We start from the raw sequence: 20,091 nt of genomic DNA on the forward strand, positions 1-20,091 counted from the left end.
GAAATATTTTCAGTTATGCATGTTTATTAATTGTGTAATTTACATTGGTTGAAAGACACCAGAAAAACTGTTAGGTAGGTTTTGCTAAAGTTTTGGTTTTGTGTATTCATAGCTGAAAGTGTACAAAGCAGAACTGCCAGAGAAAGGTGAGTTTTGGAAACCTCAGCAGCATTACAGTGCCTGGCTAATGTAAGTAGAAGGTTATATTAGGCATAGGTAGTTACTAGAAGGACCTTTCAATGACAGATGAAAGAGGGGGCTGTGTTTCATCAGCAGCTTTTCACATCTAAAATACCAGGTCAAATCCTTTCCTTTACAGAAGATGGTTTTGCAGTCCTCTTCCTCCTTGCCGTGTGGTTGCTATTCACGTAGTCATAACTCCTGCTTCCTTGGCACTAGCTGGATCTTTTGGAATAAACATCATGATTCCCATAGGTTCACGAATGCATCCAGTGAACTCCTACATGCTGAACAGAGAAAATGGCAAAATATAATGCCTGGGAAAGGGTGATGGAGGACAGAAAAAAGGCAAACACTGCTCTTCCTTACTCAGTCCTTTACCACCTGGACTACTTTGGTTACCAGCTGACTGAGACATTGTGGTCACTTGATCATGAAATACAGATTAACTCATGTGTGAGTGGGTTACCAAAAGAGAGATTTTGCCAGTGGTGAATCCTAAGGTTATCCTAATTGTACAAATGTGTATGAATTAGTAAAATTTACGTTCTTCTATAAAGAATTTTTCTCTCATGGGGCTGTGACTTTTGAAGAGAAAGAAGGCATTCTCTACTTTTTCTTAATCCCGTCACAGTGTCATTCAGCATTCAGGACACTTGGCAAAATTTATTGAATTGTGACTATTTTAGTGTAAATGCTTGTCAATAATTGGGATATTCAAAGGTATGCATTTTCATAGCTCTCTGAGAAGCAGGTCACTGGCATGAAAGCCTGCTCACTTGTTTCATGATAATTATCAAGCTTTGAAGAATGAAGTAGTTCTCCAGACTTAATAGTTTGCATCACCTCCATTAAGACAGGATGTTTTCTCAATAGAGATGGGTGTAGCAGCAGATGCTAAAAATAGGGAGGCCACATCCTGCACCTCAGCTGGTCACAGGAGCCATTAAAAGCTGTTATTTCTGTTCCAAAAATCCACAAAGTACTCTCAACATAACTGCTTGAATACCACTAGGATGAACACTCAAACAAATGCACATTTACATAATGGTTGTGATGTTTTAACTTCTAGTAAACACTGCGGGAAGTAAAGCCCATACATTTAACTGGCTGTAAAACCAGCCACAAATACCCAGCATGGGAAATAGTTGTGAATACTTCTTTTTAAAAGACTTTCATGCTGGTCTGTCTAGACAGATCGAGTCAAAGCATTTCTTACCACCCCCTTCTGGAAGATAACACAAACTTCAGAAGAGGGTCATGTGAGTTTTAGTCAGCCCTCTTAAGCTCACTAAAGAAAAAACAGTGTATTTAAATACTATTTGTTATTTTTTCACTGTTCATATAGGGGTTTTTTTAAGTATAATTGAATCTGATGTTCTTGTCACTGCATTAAGAAGAGAGAAATTACCAGCTTGGCTGTAAAAGCATGCAGTGAAGTTTCATCATCATAGGATAATGTGCAATTTTTTTCACTATTATTATGATAAAACTTGCTATATAGTATTCTCCATGGGGGGAACACTTTGCCAATGGTTACATTCACAGTTGCAAAGTACCTAACAGTTTCCTCCAGCCCAACAAGTTGCAAAGCTTTCAGGCACATGTATAGGATGTGCTCGGAAGATAAACACAGGCAGGAATCTGTTTTCCACTTCCATGTGTGTGTCTGTTTGCTGGACAGCCTACACAAGACTTGGGCATGGTACACTGCAGTGCTTTTGCAGCAGATCCTGTAAGAAATTTATGAGAGGGAGATGGTTTGGGTCAAGAAACACATGGGTATTTTTTCCATTGGAGGCTGAGGATTCACTGTCGGCTACAGAACAAATATCTCTTCCCGGAAGGCAGATAAAAAAATGATGTGAAAACAATGGTGTTAATGTTAGTTCATGTGAAAAGTTTAGGATGCACACAAATGGAGCAATTAGATGGGATATTCTCAGGCAATCTGGAACATCTGTGCAGGATGCCTCCGTAACAGCAGTGCAGCAACAAGGATGCCATGATAATTTCTTTATGTATTTATATTACACCTTGGCTCAGCTTGAGTTCTAGTGTGCTGTTGCTGTTGCCAGAGCCTGCATGTCCTCTGACTTCTACGTTCCCAGCATTGTCATTCCTGGTACGATTTTGCTTTCCATGACAGGATTTCCTGGAAGAGCATCAAAGCCACCTTAGCACTGATCATTTGTTTGGCAGTGAACTGGCTGCCAAAGTACCCATTCAATCCATCAGATTTCAATCACCTGGCATGCAGCGTGTCACCAACTTCTCCAGCTCTGTAATTGGGAACTTGGTAAATGCAGCTTTTTGAAACAGTGAAGGACATCACCATGCTATGAGCAAACAATATTGGAGTAGGAAAATCAAATAAACCAGAGAGTGGCTCAGGCTTCCAAATTTATTTCCATTTCCTAATTGTGAACAAGCATTTACTTTGAGACATTTTTTTCTACCACGAATTATTGTTTGAATTATTGTATTGTAAAATTTAAATCAACTTCATTAACTGGCATACAAACCCCAGAAATCAAAGTGGAAAATAGTCCTCATTTGGGAAAGTTGCAAAAGCGATCTTGATTCTTTTCTGCAGTTATGAACACTATTTTTGTGTCCCTGAACATCCTTAATTCAACCTCCTTAGCCTGGAAGAATATTTCCATGCAGGATTCATCCAAGACTGACAGGATTCCTGTATATGGCTCTGTTTTGGCACAGCTGCTTCCTTTTATTTCCTGTATGTCTCTGTGCAGCATGTTGAACTGGGGATCAGTCCTGCAAGCAGGCATGTGTAACTTCTCACTGTAACATTCAATCTTAAAAGCCATAGTGGGACAGGGGCAAAACCTCAAGCTCATTTATGCAACATAAAGCCAAAGAACCAGATGCTGCTGAAGATACAGTTTGTTTGTTTGTTTTCTTGACAAAGTTTTCTAAAATCTCTGTCTCAAAGCATGTGTTTCTGAAACGGACAGTTATGCAGAAAGCAGGTGACAACAGCAGGTCTACAGGAGTCACCAGTGTGGGGATGTCATGTGAGGGGCATAGCTTGTGCAGATGATGCTAGTCATCTGTGTGGGAGGCGGCAGTAAGACTCCAAGAGCATCGGGTCTGGGATATTGTTCCTGTGCTGCCTCAGGGACTAGGGATCAAGATTTCTCCAAAACAGAGGCCCTTCTCAGTGGTCCTGTGGAAAGTCAGCAACAACTGACAGAGGGAGGGTTTTTCCTGAGGTGTTGATGATGCTTTCCTTCCTGCTTTCTGCTGGTCCCCACTCCACTACTAAGTCACAATCGTAAATAGTAACCATCCAAGGACAAAGGCTACTGAGGTGCATCTAGGTGGCCTAGCAAAATCAAAATACAGCAAGTGAAATAAAGTTAGGAACTATTTGAAGACAGTTGGTGCCGACTGCCTACTAAAATGGGCCACAAGTGGAGAACAAACAGAAAGGCTGATTAAAGAGGAATAGTTTGAGTGTAGACAGAGACTTCAGGTGGGAGCTGTTCTCTGTTTAGATATGAATGTAACGAAGGGCTCCATGTGCATTAGGTTGCCCCAGTGAAGCGTTGCATAGTCCAATTGAAAAAGAAAACAAATGATGAGACTTATTCATTAACAGTTTTGCTGCTAACCACACCAACCTTGGTACAACACAGAAGTCTGCTTTGGAAACTTTTAACGATTTCCTCTGCTGCTGTTGCATTGTTTTTGAAACACAATGCTACTCTCGTATGCAAAATAATGTCTACCTTACAATGATTTTTGTTCATAAGTACAAACCCCAGTAAAAAAAGTTGAACACAATATACACACTGGGAAATATAATCCTGGAATATGTGTCAATAACATGATTGTTCTGTAAAATAATCCTGCCCACGTTTCCCTTCAGAGATCTCTTCCTCTTTATGTGAGTTGTATCCAAATTGGGGATGCTGGCTGCACGTGCCCGAGTCTCATTCTCCTCACAGCGGTCTGAGAAAGCAGTCAGGTCCATGTCCACATCCGTGTCGTGAAAGCAGCCGTCGAAAGCCATTGCTTGCACTGCATCAATACTATACATTCCTGAAGCCTAGCAACAAAGAATAGTTATTCTGCGTCTAGCAGAAGCCATTTTAGTAAATTATAAATAAATAAAACAGAAAATAAAGGCAGCTTTCTCTTTGGTGTTGTTCCCTCTATGGAGAGCATATGGAGAACAGCGCTATCTGACAGTATTGAAATCTGTGGGGCCTGCCCCCTCGTACAGGACATAAGCGAGGAAGGGGATACATGCAATACAAAACACACTTGTCTAATTATTGCCAGCTTCAGGCTGGCAATATGTGCCCTAGCTTCTGAAATAGAAAAATCAAACTCTGCTGTAGGTCTATGTTGCTGAGATTGTGGGAAATTGCTTCAAACATTTCCATAAGTTAGTTTTTGATGGGGGTATCACACCATGTGAGCAACATATGCACCCCTTTTTGTGGTTCCTGCCTTATGATATTCCAACAAATGAGTGTATATTGGGGGGGATATGCTTGAAGCAAAGGTTTTAAGTGAGCGCTTCATAGAAAACAAATGTTTAACTTGTGAACATTTCTGCTTCAGGCACTTTCTAAAAATGACCTTGTTATTCATCTGGTTTTTGGACAAAAAGGCATCATTAAACACATCTTCCTAACTGAAAAATGGTGAAGCAGGAAAGGGAGAAATAGACTCTGCTTCACAGGGAACAGAAGGGAATATTACACAAGTGTATCCTGGGGTATATTTCAGAGAGAGGAAAAATACCTTGATCAATAGGTATTTGAGAACAGAATGAAGGTCATCTTCTGCTAGGAGGGAGTGAGGGGGAAATTAGGAGATGGTGTCCCTAATCTCTGCCCACAAGAAAAGGAAGGGAGAGAAAGCAGAGACCTTCACAAGATCTCAGAGATGATACATTTCCTCCCTTCGGCCAAGTAAAGAAAAATGGGATACGGAGTGGAGTCACAAAGATGGTTATGGTACTGTTACCACAGTGGCGTATCAGGATTATTCTTTGGCTTCTGTGATGCTTTCTGAAGGCAACAAAACACAGAGGATTGTACCTTGCCCTTTTTTTTGAGTTGCTTTCTCTCTTCAATTGTGGTGAGATAGTTTACTGCTGCATATTCGATGACAGACAGGAAGACAAAAAGGAAGCTGATCCATAAATACACATCCACAGCCTTTATGTAAGACACTTGAGGCATTGAGGCACTTACTCCTGTCATGATGGTTGACATTGTCAGCACTGTAGTTATACCTGCCAAAGAAAAAGGGGAGGTTATCATAATACTGGCCAGCTGGTTCTGTTTAGCTCATCACCATTGCTGGGACATCACAGCTTTGTGAGGGCCTTTTAACTTCATTGCACAGGCTCTGAAAAGTGGAGTGAACCATGAAGGACCTATCACATACAATACCAAAACTAGTAAATCATCTCTCTAACTGCACCCACTGTGCAGAGATGCAGCTCACCAGGTTCAGACAGCAGGGACACAACTCTGGTGATTCATCAGCATAAGGAACACATTTATAATGACAGCTTTAGGCGCTGTTACAGAGAAGTGAAAGCAGGTTTTTGGTCTTTCCTCACTTACCAGAGCCAGGCTGTCACCTACCCGGTTTCTGGTAGTGGAGAATCGCTAAAGAGTCATCAGTTTCCCTCCCAGCCCGTTCTTAAATTGTACTTCTTGAGAAGATATATCAGCTTGTATGTCTCTCTCATAAATTCATGGCTTTCTAAAAACACTCTAGCATTAAAATGCTGTATCAATTGAAACTAAGAAATATTTTTTGTTTACCTGAGTATGTCCAGAATTTCACACTCATCTTTTTATTCTCTCCTCTTATGTGCAGCTATTCATCTCATTTTGTTTTGCTCTATCTCAGAAAAAAACCCTCACCTATAGCCAGTGCTCAATCCAGGCCCTGCTTTTGAAGAAATGAATGTAACACTGGAAGTGAAGACATCTTAGTAACACCTGTGAGATAGCACTGTCTGGTAGCAAGGCCTTTCAGGTGGGTCTCAGTAGAGCCTTTCTCCAGTTTTATGCTACTTCAAGTTCACTGGAACAAGTCCTCTTCCTCTCTGCGACTTCCTTATGTTGAAGGATGCAGTTTGAAATATACTATATAAGAGAAATCAATGTATTTAAAATATGTAGACTCTAGGCTAAGGAGCTAAGCTTTTTAAACTGCTATTAACATCGACTATAAATTACGTATGCTTATGCTAATGAAATGTGCGTTATTCATAGCACTCCCGATGCATAACCTTCTGCAAAAGTCCATATATAAATTAAAAACATGATCAGCAAAACCTTGACAACATCACAGATGACCTACTGAGAATTAAAACTTTATTTTTAAAGATTAAGTTAAATTTAATATAAATAAAAGGAACTTTTAGATGCATTAATAAAAGTAAGTAGGAGGTACCATAATTTGGTTTCAGACTAACAAATAGATTTATGTCTCATGTATTAATAGCTTTAGACTGTGCCAACAGAAAGGGATCTGAGATAGCTACAGTCCTATTTTTTCTAGATTGATATAGCTATAGATAAAAACTGAGGGCTCCCTCAGTACGTGCAAGTTTGTTTCTTAAACAAACATCCTCAAATTTTCACTTGTCTAAGAAATATGGGAACATACTGCTGGCTTCTGGGACTAGCATCAGTGAGAAGAGCAGGAACTTCTTTACTAATTCTTAAACTGACAGTTTCAAGACTCAGGTGCACTATGATTACATTAGAAATCTTAAGAAATTTCCATCAGATCTTCACAGAGATGCTAATCTTTGACCAAAATTTACTCATTTCAAGGCCATCAGCATTAAATTCCCAACAAAGGCAGTCTTGAAGTGGTATCAACTGATTCATTACCAAGAAAGACAATGCTATAAAAAAAACCACGACTGTAATTAGTCTTTTTCTCCTGAGCTGTGGTGTTCAGAACTAGAACTGTGAGAGCAGGAAGATGCCTGGTTTGCTCTTCAGCTTCCACAGGAGCCTGTGTGCCTTGCACAGTGAAGGCACCAAAGCAAATATTTTCAAGATGCCTAACAAAGAAAGGCTTTTCTACACAGGACAAGTCAGGTTCCAAATTGGTAGGAAGATATCAAATGTTTCTAGAGAGAAAGCAGAGATGCAAAGCTTTTAGATGGACTGTGCCCTGCCTGTTAAGTATCTCTCAGGAACCATGGATCTGGCAAAGGATCTGACTACCTGTAACTACCTGTCACTTTGCTTGGAAGAGGGGAGGAAAAAAAACCAACACAGTCTTTGAGGAAAAGGAAAAAAAATTAAAACTCTACACAGGAAAATCTGCAGAATCATCCCTTTCCCCTTCTGTGGTGTGTGAGCTGTTTCCTAACACAGAAAAGCCACCCTGAACAAACATCCCATTTCCAAATGCAGAGGTTAACTAAAAGAGTTTGTGTTAGTGACAACGGTGGAGTAATAGTGTTGTTCAGGCAATTGCCTGATATACTTGTTCATGTTTTGTGTGAACAGGAAGCTAGGGTAACTCAAAACCTCTCCCCTATCCATTCTATGCTTCCCAAAAGAATATACATTAAGGGTTTACCTAGTGATACCCTGGCAGGAACGGCTCTTCTGTCAATCCAAAACGAAACCCAAGACAGCATCACCATCAGCATGGCTGGAAAGTAGGATTGTAGCACAAAAAAGAAAATATGTCTCCGGAGTGCAAAGTTTATAAAAAGTCGATTGTACCAGCCTATTGAAAAAAAAAAGAGAGAGGAACAGGTTGTGGGAAAAGAGAAGAGAGCCGTGTTATTTGTGAGCTCTTTTCACCTGTCCCCTCCTTCCAGCAGGAATGGTGCATCCACATCAGTAATAGCAAGTGCCTAAGAAATATTGCCACCACTTTGGTTTTATACAGTGCTTTGCAAACCGTCCACCATTCATCATTACCTAGCACTGTCTTGGGAGTGAAGTATCACGGCTGCATAAATAAAATATTAGATTATATTGAGGTTAGGGGGGAAAAAAAAAGTAAATAGGCTTCAAGTGAAACTGCCGGGAGAATACAGACAGAATATAATTGTCCAATCCAGCTAGGACAGCGAAAGCAACCCCCTGCCTCCCCCCCAAAGCAGCCTGCCTTCCTCAGGCGACAAATACCCAGCAATAAGCTGCTCTTCTTATCCCACGGTCAGACCGGTCTGCCTGCCCGGCTTTGACTTTAGAGGAAAGGGTGCCATCCAGTGGATTTTTGGGGTATGCTCGCTGTGCAGCAAAGGATGGGTGCTCTATCTCCTGCGATGGGGGGAAAATGAGCTTCTACCGAGCTGAAAAGCAGACAAAAGCGGCTGGTTCATAGCATCGGCTTGTCCAGCACAGAGACATCAGTGAGCCTGTGTTGGAGCAGGCATGCCATCACAAAAAGTGACTTTATTCAAAAAAGTATCTCATCTAATCTTAAACACACACCATGAGTTTTCAGTTGTGGAGATTTTTTTTTGCTTTAAGAAGTTATAGTCTCAAGAATGGGTTGAAATTGGTGCTCCTTTGAAAGCCGGGGCAGTTAAAAAGCCTAAATCGTACGCATGTGTAGTTCACCAAGATAAATAGGAATATGTAGAACTGAAACTGCATGAGGGTGCTTTATAGAATCACAGAATCATAGAATAACCAGGTTGGAAGAGACCCACCAGATCATCGAGTCCAACCATTCCTATCAAACACTAAACCATGCCCCTCAGCACCTCGTCCACCCGTCCCTTAAACACCTCCATGGAAGGTGAATCAACCACCTCCCTGGGCAGCCTGTTCCAGTGCCCAATGACACTTTCTGTGAAGAATTTTTTCCTAATGTCCAGCCTAAACCTCCCCTGGTGGAGCTTGAGGCCATTCCCTCTTGTCCTGTCCCCTGTCACTTGGGAGAAGAGGCCAGCACCCTCCTCTCTACAACCTCCTTTCAGGTAGTTGTAGAGAGCAATAGGGTCTCCCCTCAGCCTCCTCTTCTCCAGGCTAAACAACCCCAGCTCTCTCAGCCGCTCCTCGTAAGACCTGCTCTCCAGCCCCCTCACCAGCTTTGTTGCTCTTCTCTGGACTCGTTCCAGAGCCTCAACATCCTTCTTGTGGTGAGGGGGCCCAGAAATGAACACAGTATTCGAGGAGCGGTCTCACCAGTGCCGAGTACAGAGGGAGAATAACCTCCCTGGACCTGCTGGCCACACCGTTTCTGATACAAGCCAAGAGGCCATTGGCCTTCTTGGCCACCTGGGCACACTGCTGGCTCATGTTCAGTCGCTGTCAACCAACACACCCAGGTCTTTCTCCTCCAGGCAGCTTTCTAGACAGACTTCTCCTAGTCTGTAGCACTGCATAGGGTTGTTGTGCCCCAAGTGCAGGACCCGGCATTTGGAGTACAGGACCCGGCATTTGGGTTTTTGGCATTATGAGCATCACTTTTGTCCATTTTTCACCTAAGACTCTCCAGGGGAGACAGGTCTCATTACAGTTGTGCTGACTGATCCCCACTATTATTTACTTCAGGGCGGGGAGTGTGTGCATAATCATTTTCTTCCAATAAGAAGTAAAAGGCAAGAATGAGAGAAAGTGGGACCTCCTGACTGAAACAGAACCTCAAAGCCAAAGAAAACCATATGTCTACAAACAGCAGTGTTCTAATTTATAGGTATGGTACTAGCATTATTCAGGCACTCATTCAGGTACCCAGTGGTCCCTGCAACTTAAAAAAAAAAGCCTTTCCTTTCACCTTTGCCCTGCTGAGTAAGCTCATCATCAAAACATCCTAGCGTAAGCGTTAAGCAGTTACACTTCAAAAAGTAAAAATTGCTGCTGTGAAAGAGCTGCAAAGGTACAGGGGTGGTATGAGGTTCTGCTGTTGCGCACAAGGCCGTATTTGCTTGCCTAGGTGTTTTTGATGAGAATAGCAAGGCAGAGAGAAGCAGATTGAGTTCCTGGAACCCAGTTTCGACACACAGTGATAGCAGATTGGTGGAAAATATCCCAGTCTCCTTCTTGCAACAAGGACAAATGTGACATAGTTCTCAGCAAGGCATGGTTATGATAGTAAGGTATCGCTTGCCCTCTTCTCACATGACAGTGGCTCTTGAAAGCTGGAGCTCTGTTCTTAGCTCATACGCGAGTAAGAGATAAGGATGAAGAACCTGATTAAACTGTGAATTCCTCACTGCTTAGGCTGCATCATAAGTTAAACTGGAATTTCTGCATTCAATATCTGCCACCGCAAACTTGAAAGACTCTTTTTAAATGCAAAGGGAAGCTATCCTGTAAAGAAAATGCAGTAAATAAGTCTATTTGCAGCTTTCGTGTATGTATGAAAGACTTTTTTCCAAAGGCTTATGCATTTCATCACATTATATGGAATTATGCTGGAAAGTGAAGTGTCAAGCATGCTGTTTTAGATGGTTAAAACCATATGGTTAGACTACGTACACAGACAAGTATTTCAAAATCTGTAATTGCATGTACAAATACAAAGAAAATAAAATCCACCTTTCATGAAATCAAGACTACAATAAACTCCTAAAGACTTGTATAGTTTGCCAGAAAGTATAGTTCAAAATCTATAGGGAAAAATGAAAACCTATCTGAGGCAGATAGCTGTATTTAAACAATGTAACACTAACATAAATGGATTTTTTTTCCTGCAACTTTATGTAGAAACATGGAACATTAAGCAAACCATGAATTAAACCTCAATAGGTTATAAATATTCTCATGCAGAAATCTAACAGTTATTAGGCTTTTAATGAAATTTTACAGCTCCAAAAGTGAGGACATTTAGGACAATAAAACACACTGGCATTCCTTGTTTATTTTCTAGTACTTGACCCTTTAGAGTTTGCATTTTCAAACTTTTCTATACAACCCAGACTCAAGGATTCCTGTAAACCCAGTATTCCAACAACTTTCGGAGCAGCACTGCGATTTCACAAAAGCCCACAATAGCATGTATTGGTTATTGTGCATTTTTAAAGGTTCTTTTTGTCAGATGTTAAGTTACGAGTATTATTGTGGCCTCTTCTTCTAGTATCAGGAAAGTATTACATTGGTAATGTAAAGAGAACTGAGGACTTAGGCCAACAGACCAGTGTCAATCACAGGCCTCATTTTAACTGAGATATCTCAGCAGTAACAGTCATTTATTAGCAACAAATTTAAATGTTAAAGACATTCTGCGTGATTGTGTCCTGTCCTTCTCTCTTCTCACGACAAGAGCTTACTATACCAGTACTGCTGTAAAATGCTAGTCCACTGGAAGCACTGAATTCTTCGATGAAAAACTGGGAGAGAGAGATGTGCTCATCTGTACTCAGGGACTTGTTTCCATGTTTCCAGTATAACATCAGGTCATCTTCATTGTACGCATCTATGAGAAAGTAAAGACTGAATCACCTTGTCTGCTGGAATAATGCTTTGGTGTTCTTTACTTAGCAACCACTCACTTAGGAGACTACTCAAATAATTTTGGAAAACCTCAAAGAAACAGTCTTTTCCACACCACTTTGCCAGTTAATTGACATGTCAAAAAATTGAGAAGACCATATTCCATCTTGTTCCAAGTGGAGCCCAGTCCTGTGTCCTGTCAGCAGTTTATCTGACAGATGGGGGACATGGGCATGTTCAAGGTCACAAGGCACATAGGATCAGAGCTCCGGAGCTGCCACATCGAGCACACTGCCTGAACGCTGGGATCTGTTCTCTTTTCCAAGATTAAACAACAAACCATCATCCCAGTTTTAGTCAAAATCCAAGCAAGAATAAATTTTGAGGTCTCAAAAGGCTCTGCAAAACAGAATTACCTTTTGTTGTCCAGCTCTGCGGCTTACTACAACCAACGGGGACAGTGGTCAGAAAGCAGATATTTCACAGTAGCACAGGCACTCATTTTCATTTTTCCATGAGGTCAAATATTGACATATTATTTTACTTTTAACTTGCACTTCTTTTTTTCTCAGAAGAAAACACGATTTCTGATAGAGGAAACATTTTTATATTTAGGCCTTGGACTAGAGACCCAGTCTAAACAAAGCATGGTCCATCACGGTTTTTCTGTCTTCCCAAAGCACACTGAGTTCTGGGAACTGGCCACAGTTTAATATGGACAAGCTGAAGGTTTCAGGTCACACATCACAGTACGTGAAAAAGGTATTATGAACAAGATGAACTGCTGGTGAGAATACACATGTGAACAACAGGTATGAATTAAACTTACAGCTTTCCAGTTCTAAAGAACAGTTCTGAGTGTCCAGAGGAAACCTACTGAAATCCATGAAACACATAGCAGAAACTGTTATTCTGCAGAAAGGAAGAGAAAAACAGAAATTTAATTAAAAATGTCACACTTCCTTACAGTTGTGCAAACATCTTTCCAACATCCCCAACCAACTGGCTGTTTAGAATCCTAATGACTGCATTTTTCTGCTTTTTCAGATGCTTCTAAAATTACTTCAGGATAGTGAGATAAAACTAAATCAGTGAGAGAGCCATGTTTTTAAATTATAAATAGTCTTTCTTATTAAGTACGTTACCTTCAATTTTTAAACCCATTACTGGCATGATCTTTCATTAGCCTTTCACACATTTTACTTTGAAGGGTTACACTTATGAAAATTAACAAGGAGAACTCACATTTCTCGACTGGATTTCTCATGGACTGAAGTAGATAATATTACAGATTAGAGCAAATACTATTCCAACTGTGATTTTCCCAGCTAGAGTGTTTATAATATTTAATTGCATAAAAAGATAACCTGCAATTTCTGGGAGTCTACTCTCCTCTTCAACACCGTGGAAATGCCTTATACTCTAAAAAGCTTAAGGGAACCTAAGCAAAGACATTATTTTGAATTCCACTTGCTTTTCACAAATGTTTAAAAGGTAAGTATGCCTTGGCATTTTAACCAATAAACAAAAAAAGGCTAGAAGCAGAAATTTAAATATGGTAAATATTGCCAGATTTCCTTTTCTTGAACAGCTTGCATGTCATTTGACAGTTTAGTTTGACTTTCCAGTTTTTCAAAAACTGAATCCTACAAGGACTTGAGTGATAGGGGATATACTGGGTATACAAGTGATCTTTAAAAATCTGTGATCCGTAATCACACTGCAGCTGAATTGTTACCAGTGAAAGATTTTACTGGCTTGAAATGAGATAGTAAGTGGTACATCTTTAAAATCATGCATAAGATTTCCAACTACGTTTGTCATTTTCATCTTTCAGCTATTGACTAAAGGATATGGGGAAGAACAAGAAAATGTTGATTGAAACAAAAAGACTATTTTAGCAACAAATCTGTGTTTGTGTTCTGCTTTGCTTCAATAAAATCCTGGAAGCCAAGCACTGAAGAAAAGCTGTGGAATATGCAGATTTCTTGCACATAAGTATTTGGAATATAATTTATCCACTGCATGCAAAACTGGCAATACAAAAAGGGTGTTTTAATGAGCATCAGATCCTTTAGGAACATATGCATTAACACCACTCAGGCTAGAAACACATTGTTTCATCTTAATAATTCTAAAACCTTGATTCACCGGCCTTTAGGTCACCCATTTCTCTGCCTCTCGTTTTGGTAAGAGCAGATGTAAAAGCAAAGGAAGAGAATAAGGCACCTGCGCTTCCTGTTTAAATCTGGGAAGGCTTGGCACAGGTTTGGCAGGAACTTAGGGGCTTTGCTATTCACTGGTATGGGAAGGTGAGGCTGGCTGCAAGCTGTCCTGTCAGAGCAAGGGGGAGCCACCCAATACACACCACCTGGTAGTGCAGAGTTAGGGGAAAATAACAGGGAGCAGAGAGGATGAGGGCAAGGAAGAAAGGTAGAGCACCAGCTCACAAATGTGATGTAAGACACAGGGCAAGGGCCCCCATCACAGAGGGGATTCCAAGCAATGAGCAAATGTAGCAAACTGATCCACACTGTGTATGTCCTTCAGCTCTACTTCCTTTTTCTTCCCTCCCACCTCACTTTTTCCTTTCCATTCTGTCCTTCCCATCACATGTTCCCTTCAGTTTGTAACTATTTGTGCACAGTTTCTCACTGTTAATCTTAATAATGCTTTAGCTCTTCAGCAAGCTGACAGAATGGATTTGCCCATCTTCTGTGTCTTCATCATTCTCTTCCTTTCCCCAGCTAAATGTATGTCATATCCCTCACATGGACAGCCGTAAGCCTTAGTGTAGTTCCTGTGATCCCCCTCTCTCTCATGATACTTGAAAATGAATATAGCAATAAAATGGATACTTTACCTCATTGTTTCTTACTGGTCAGTGTGATTCCTGAACATACACTATTTTCAAGTAGTGTATGGCTTTTGTGAAGGTTTCTGCATGTCTTCATGAGAGGGTAGATAAATTCATTACTTGTTGGAACAATTAGAGAATCATTTGGTTGGAAAAGACCTTTGAGGCAATTGAGTCCAACTGTACCTGTCCACTACCAAACCATATCACTGAGCACCTTGTCTACCCACCTTTTAAGTACCTCCAGGGATGGTGACTCAACCACTTTTCTGGTTAGCCCATTCCAGTGCCTGAGAACCATTTCTGTGAAGAAATTTTTACTAAAATATCTAGTCTGAACCTCCCCTGGTGCAACTTGAGGCCATTCCCTTTCATCCTATCACTTTTTACTTGGGAGAGGAGACCAATGCCCAGTTCACCACGTCTTTCCAGGCAGATGGAGACAGTGATAAGGTCTCCCCTCAACCTCCTTTTCTCTGGACTAAACAACCACAGTTTCCTCAGCTGCTCCTTATAACCCTTGTTCTCCAGTGCCTTCACCACCTTTGTTGCCCTTCTCTAGACATGCATCAGCACCTCAGTGTCCTTCTTATAGTGAGGGGCTCAAAACTGAACACAGGATCTGAGGTACAGCCTCACCAGTGCTAAGTGCAGGGGAAGAATAACTTCCCTGGTCCTGCTGGCCATGCTCTTTCTGGTATGAGCCAGGATGCTGTTGGCCTGCTTGGCCACCTGGGCACGCTGCTGGCTCGTGTTCAGTCACTGTCAACCAACACCCCCAGGTCCTTCTCTGCCAGGCAGCTTTCCCCTAACTCTTCCCCAAGCCCGTGGTGTTGCATGGGGGTTGTTGTGTCTCAAGTGCAGGACCCAGCAGTTGTTGAAACTTATACCGTTGGCCTCAGCCCATTGATCCATCCTGTCCAGATCCCTCTGCAGAGCCTCTCTACCCTCAAATAGATCAACATTTCTGTCCAACTTAGTGTCATCTGCAAACTTTATTACATAGCCAAGATGTCAAGGACTTGCATGAATCTTCACATTATTTGGATTACATGAAATATCAAACCTGTGCACAGGTCTAGTTAGTGACAAACAGATGAACCGTGAGTTCTGCAGTGCACAGACCTCAGTGTGTTTACCCTAGGGAGAAAATTCTTCTGATAACACTTTTTCTGCCACATTATCCAAATCTGCTTCATAAAGAAAAGTAATAATGTGCGGGCAGAAGGGTGTCACATCTAATGACCTTGCTGTTCCAGTCCTTGAATTGCTGTTTCGCTTCCCAGTTCCTTGTAGTCACACAACAAGCATGTCTAACATTGGTGGTATCAGCACCAATAATCTGCTCTCTGTACCTGTCTGGAGCCCCAGTTAATATGAATGGCATGTTTACAGGTGTCCAGAGTGAAAATAGCTGAGACAGACAGATTTAAAAGACTCAGGAGGGAAAAAAATCCCATGTTTGTTCTTTTGGGTTTTACTGCATTCAACAGCAAAACTACTGCAATATTGCTAAGCCATTGCTAAGCAATGAATTAACACCTGATAAACTTCAGTGCTATTTACAACAGACTAACTAAGCCTGCCATTATCCTGTGACAAGGAACAATATAGAAAAATATGTTCTCTATATGTTACCAATCCTAACTTTATTTTCCCACTGGTGCACCGGTCACCAGTTCCCATTATCTGATGCCAGGGGTTTAATGCCAGTCCAGTACTGGAATCTTAACTGCAAGTAATTCCACTGATTTCTCATTGTACGGACTATTGATCCACAAGTGCAGTCATTTATTTTCTTATTGAAGGGTATTGTTCTTACCGTAAACTGAAGAGCACATTGCCGTCAGGGTATACTCGGAGCATGATGTTTTCCACAGTTGTATCATGAATGAAAGATCTTTTGGAGTGTACAAAAAATACATCAGGTACCCAGATCTTTTTTATCAGTCTTCCATCAAAAGTCATACTTTTGTTTTTGTTACTACGAAATGAAAGTCTCTCGTCCTTCCAGTAATGTCTGAGATATAAAGTCATTGTGAAGTCCTTCGTTTAATTAAAAATAAAAGAAGACAACGCTTGTTTTATTCACATACAATAGGAAACAGTGCAAAGTAATCAACTCATGCAATGGATCAATTTCTTCTCTGGACATCATCTGGAGGATCCTCAATGAGATGAACCAAATGCCACTCAATGAGATTAAATATAGATCAGAACTACCTCTGAGATACTGGCTGCTTGCCTTGTCACTTTCATATTTCATTTATATTCAAATAAAACTTCTAAAGATTTCAGTGGCCTGCTGGACTAGACCATCAACGAAGTGATAAAGAAACTTTAAAACTCAGAAGGATTTTTAAAGGGTTATTTCCTTGGAAATATTCACAAGCTTTTCCCAGGACCGTTGTTCCTTTACAAAGGGATTAATTTGAGTTCTTCATGAGCATTAGGTCAATTTGTAAAATCCATTAATTTGTACATTTTGTACAAATATTGCACAGCAGTTTTAGATTTGTATGCTTATGAATGAACTGCACCATAAAGAAAAATATAGTTAAGTCCATAAGGGTAAACAATTAACTTTTACAGGAAGTATATATTTTAAAGGTGAAAGATTGTTACAAATGTTTTATCATCCTATTTAGAGAAATACGCAGATATGCATCTGGAAAGAGAAAGAGAGGATGTTGCAAACCCAGTCTGAGCTTCTGCACAGCCTGATTGCTCTTTGCTCACCTATATAACTTTTCATTAATAGGCAAATATCATTTATCTCAGTAGAACAATTACTTCTGATAAGTGTGCTAGGAAGATACCTAGGTCTTTCCCTGTAATCTGATTTTATGATTTGGGTAGGTTTGCAAAGGAATGCTGGAGTTCCCACTGACAGATTCCAGTGCAAGCTCAACACCTACAACTAGAGCTATGCTTGCTGTGGAAAGATATTGTAAATGAGATCTCTTTGCAAAATCAACACGCCCTGCTATTCTAGGATGAAGGAACTTGGCACTAATCTCTAGGTGGCATTATTAGTGACCATTTCAGCTGAGGAATGAACAGCCAGCATTCCAGTGCTACAGGTCCTTGATTGTAGAGAGGGCCTCTTCTTCCTAGGACCATTCCTGGAACCAAATTTGATATTTCCATTTGTTATGACCACAGCTCTACCTGTGCCAGAAATAATGGCAATATTTAGATCTGCATAAACAAAGGATGCCAAGGACATGAAGGCTCATCATCTAATGTGCAGAGCACTAAGACCTCACATGGAAGCCTGTGGGGCTTACTGAATGGCTGGCGTTTTCAAATCAGAGCACTATCCAATCTAATCAGTTCCTCTTCCCCAGGGAGAAATTCAACATGTGCTCTTATGTAACACTTACTAGTTTAAATGAGAATGGCTTGCATGCTTCAAGGTAAGGTTCTGCTTTTTAAGATTTGCTTTCTTTAACTGTATTATTCTATATCATCCCTCTGAGATATTTCTGAGATGCTCAATTTTGCCTGAAATTATTTATTCCAATTCTTCTAACCAACTTACCATGTCAACTTCAGATATGCTGTCAATGCTTTCTACCTGCACATCAATGCCCACAGGTATTGGCGACCCTTCAATGTAACAGAATGAAAGAGTGATGAGGAGCATAAATCTATATTTTTAAAAGAAAAACTCTGTATTATCAACACACAGGGCGTACCACGTTGTGGCATTTACTGTGGTCTGTCCACCTTAGTACACTGAATGAGAAAGTCCATGGCAACAAAGTAAAACCCAGTGCTAAACAGTTGTAAAAATAAGCACAAAATCTTCAGTGATCTTTTTCCAGCCAGATTAGTTATTGACATTGCAGTTTGGACAACAGCGACAGGTTCCTTCTGGTGCCAAACCTAACAGAACACTTGGAGTCCTATTTAGAACTGTCATAGGGAAAAGCTGAGTAAACACATCAAATACAAAAAGATTGTAAAGCCTACTTAGCAGTTCCAATGCTTATTCCACACTTAGAAACAAAATATCTATTACACCTCCTAATTACCTTTAGTTACTTTACTACTTAAAGTTTTGCATCTATAGTGAAAAAGGATTGCTTGCGCACCACCTCATAAGGGAAAAGCTGTACACATACCAAGCATGTTCTGGGATGGAGTGTCATGTATTACTGAATATGTAATTTATTATCAAGTACATAACACACCAAAATGCACTAGGTGACTATTTTACATACTACTCCATTATTTCGTGCCACTGAAAAGACTGTGAGTTTATAACACAACAGGGTCTGAACAAACCAATTATAAACCATAGTTGCACTTTTACAATAAAGTGACTACAAATGAATTAAAAATTACAGCAAAATACAAATCTATTTCCCGTTATTTCAGTGTACAGGAAGAACCTAGTTCTATACTGGTTATGTGCCTGTGTAATTTTCAGCAAGCAAATCATTCCACTACAACAATTTGCTAATTGCTTCCTTACAGAGGAAGGAGAGGAGAGAAATGTGTGCTTACACCTCCCCCCTGAGGAATATTCTGCATTTAGCATGAAAATCTATAGTAATTATTGTACATGGAATTCTGATCACATTTGTGAAAAACAGTCAGTTAAAATATTCTTAAAGCACACATTCAAAATAACCTGTTACAAACCATGCGTACAAGGAGGTGTGAACAGCAGGAGATAGAAAGCTTTTTAAACTTGTCTTTTTCTTTTCCTTTTATCAGTGTCACGCCAAAATAGTCCAGAAATATCACTCTCCTGATAACCAGACACAATACTGTGTCTCTTTTTGGAATTATCCTTTAAATAGCAGCCCTTGAGGATTACACAGCTGCCCCCAGTCCTTACCAGTAGAGAAGTTGAACTATATTTGAGGTATTTTAAAATCTGGCTCTGTAATCTCTTGATTTGACTTGTATTTTTTAATGGAGAGTTTTACCTTGCGCAGAACAGATGAAGATGCATGGGAAAGCAAGGTAAAATGTATTCAGAGTCAGAAGGGGACACAGGAGCATGTTTCAGCATTGAAAAGAGCTATGCTAGCTCGCTCGGAAATGATTTCTCCCTCTGAGAGGAATGCATGGCCCAGTATGTTGGTTAAAACTCAGAAAAAAATTCAGAACTCTAGGCAGCAAAGTTCAGTCAATTAATTTATGACTAAAACACTGGACAGTGCTTGGGAAAATGCTGCTTCTTTTTGGAGAATGGAGACAGCAGGACACATCTGCCCTAGATGCTGATGCACGAGAGTATCAATGTATATATCCAGCTAGGCTTCTTCACATAAACCGATGAAAATCTTTATGCCTCTCCTAAACCAGTTTTGACCATCTCTTGTCTTCGTTTTGACCACACCATGGAAATAGTACACTTTTGCTAAATACCAACTTGTATCAAGGACTGAATCTGACTGGAGTCATCTTCTCAGTATTCCACTGAAATCTAAACTATTTTGCAAACTAAAGACAGGTTTAGCCTAAGTGGAAGCCACTGTGGGATTTTTACACAATGTAGACAGCATCCAGAAATGGCATTCACGCATCATTTATATGCAAGCACAGCACAAAGACGAGGTGTCGTCTATCAAGCTCCTTATTTGCATGCTGAAACAAGACAAGCCTACATTGCAG

General features: G+C 40.4%; 1 protein-coding gene across 2 annotated transcripts in view; it reads right to left on the minus strand.

Annotated features, from left to right (window-relative positions):
• Positions 1-1,557: 1,557 nt before the first annotated feature.
• The window catches only part of GABRR3 (gamma-aminobutyric acid type A receptor subunit rho3), a 34,195-nt gene continuing 15,661 nt past the window's right edge, over positions 1,558-20,091 (minus strand). The window contains exons 3-9 of one of the 2 annotated variants that reach the window (XM_069869382.1): positions 18,002-18,069; positions 16,280-16,503; positions 12,430-12,512; positions 11,443-11,583; positions 7,783-7,935; positions 5,415-5,455; positions 1,558-4,255 (exon numbers count right to left, since the gene is read on the minus strand). In XM_069869382.1, the coding sequence (XP_069725483.1) occupies positions 3,953-4,255; positions 5,415-5,455; positions 7,783-7,935; positions 11,443-11,583; positions 12,430-12,512; positions 16,280-16,503; positions 18,002-18,069 (1,013 nt within the window). In that variant the 3' untranslated portion in view covers positions 1,558-3,952. Of the gene's footprint in view, positions 4,256-5,258; positions 5,456-7,782; positions 7,936-11,442; positions 11,584-12,429; positions 12,513-16,279; positions 16,504-18,001; positions 18,070-20,091 lie in introns of both variants that reach the window. The other variant, XM_069869372.1, reaches the window with a different exon arrangement.

The sequence above is a fragment of the Phaenicophaeus curvirostris genome, chromosome 1 (assembly GCF_032191515.1).
Source record: "Phaenicophaeus curvirostris isolate KB17595 chromosome 1, BPBGC_Pcur_1.0, whole genome shotgun sequence".
NCBI classification, from domain to species: Eukaryota; Metazoa; Chordata; class Aves; order Cuculiformes; family Cuculidae; genus Phaenicophaeus; species Phaenicophaeus curvirostris.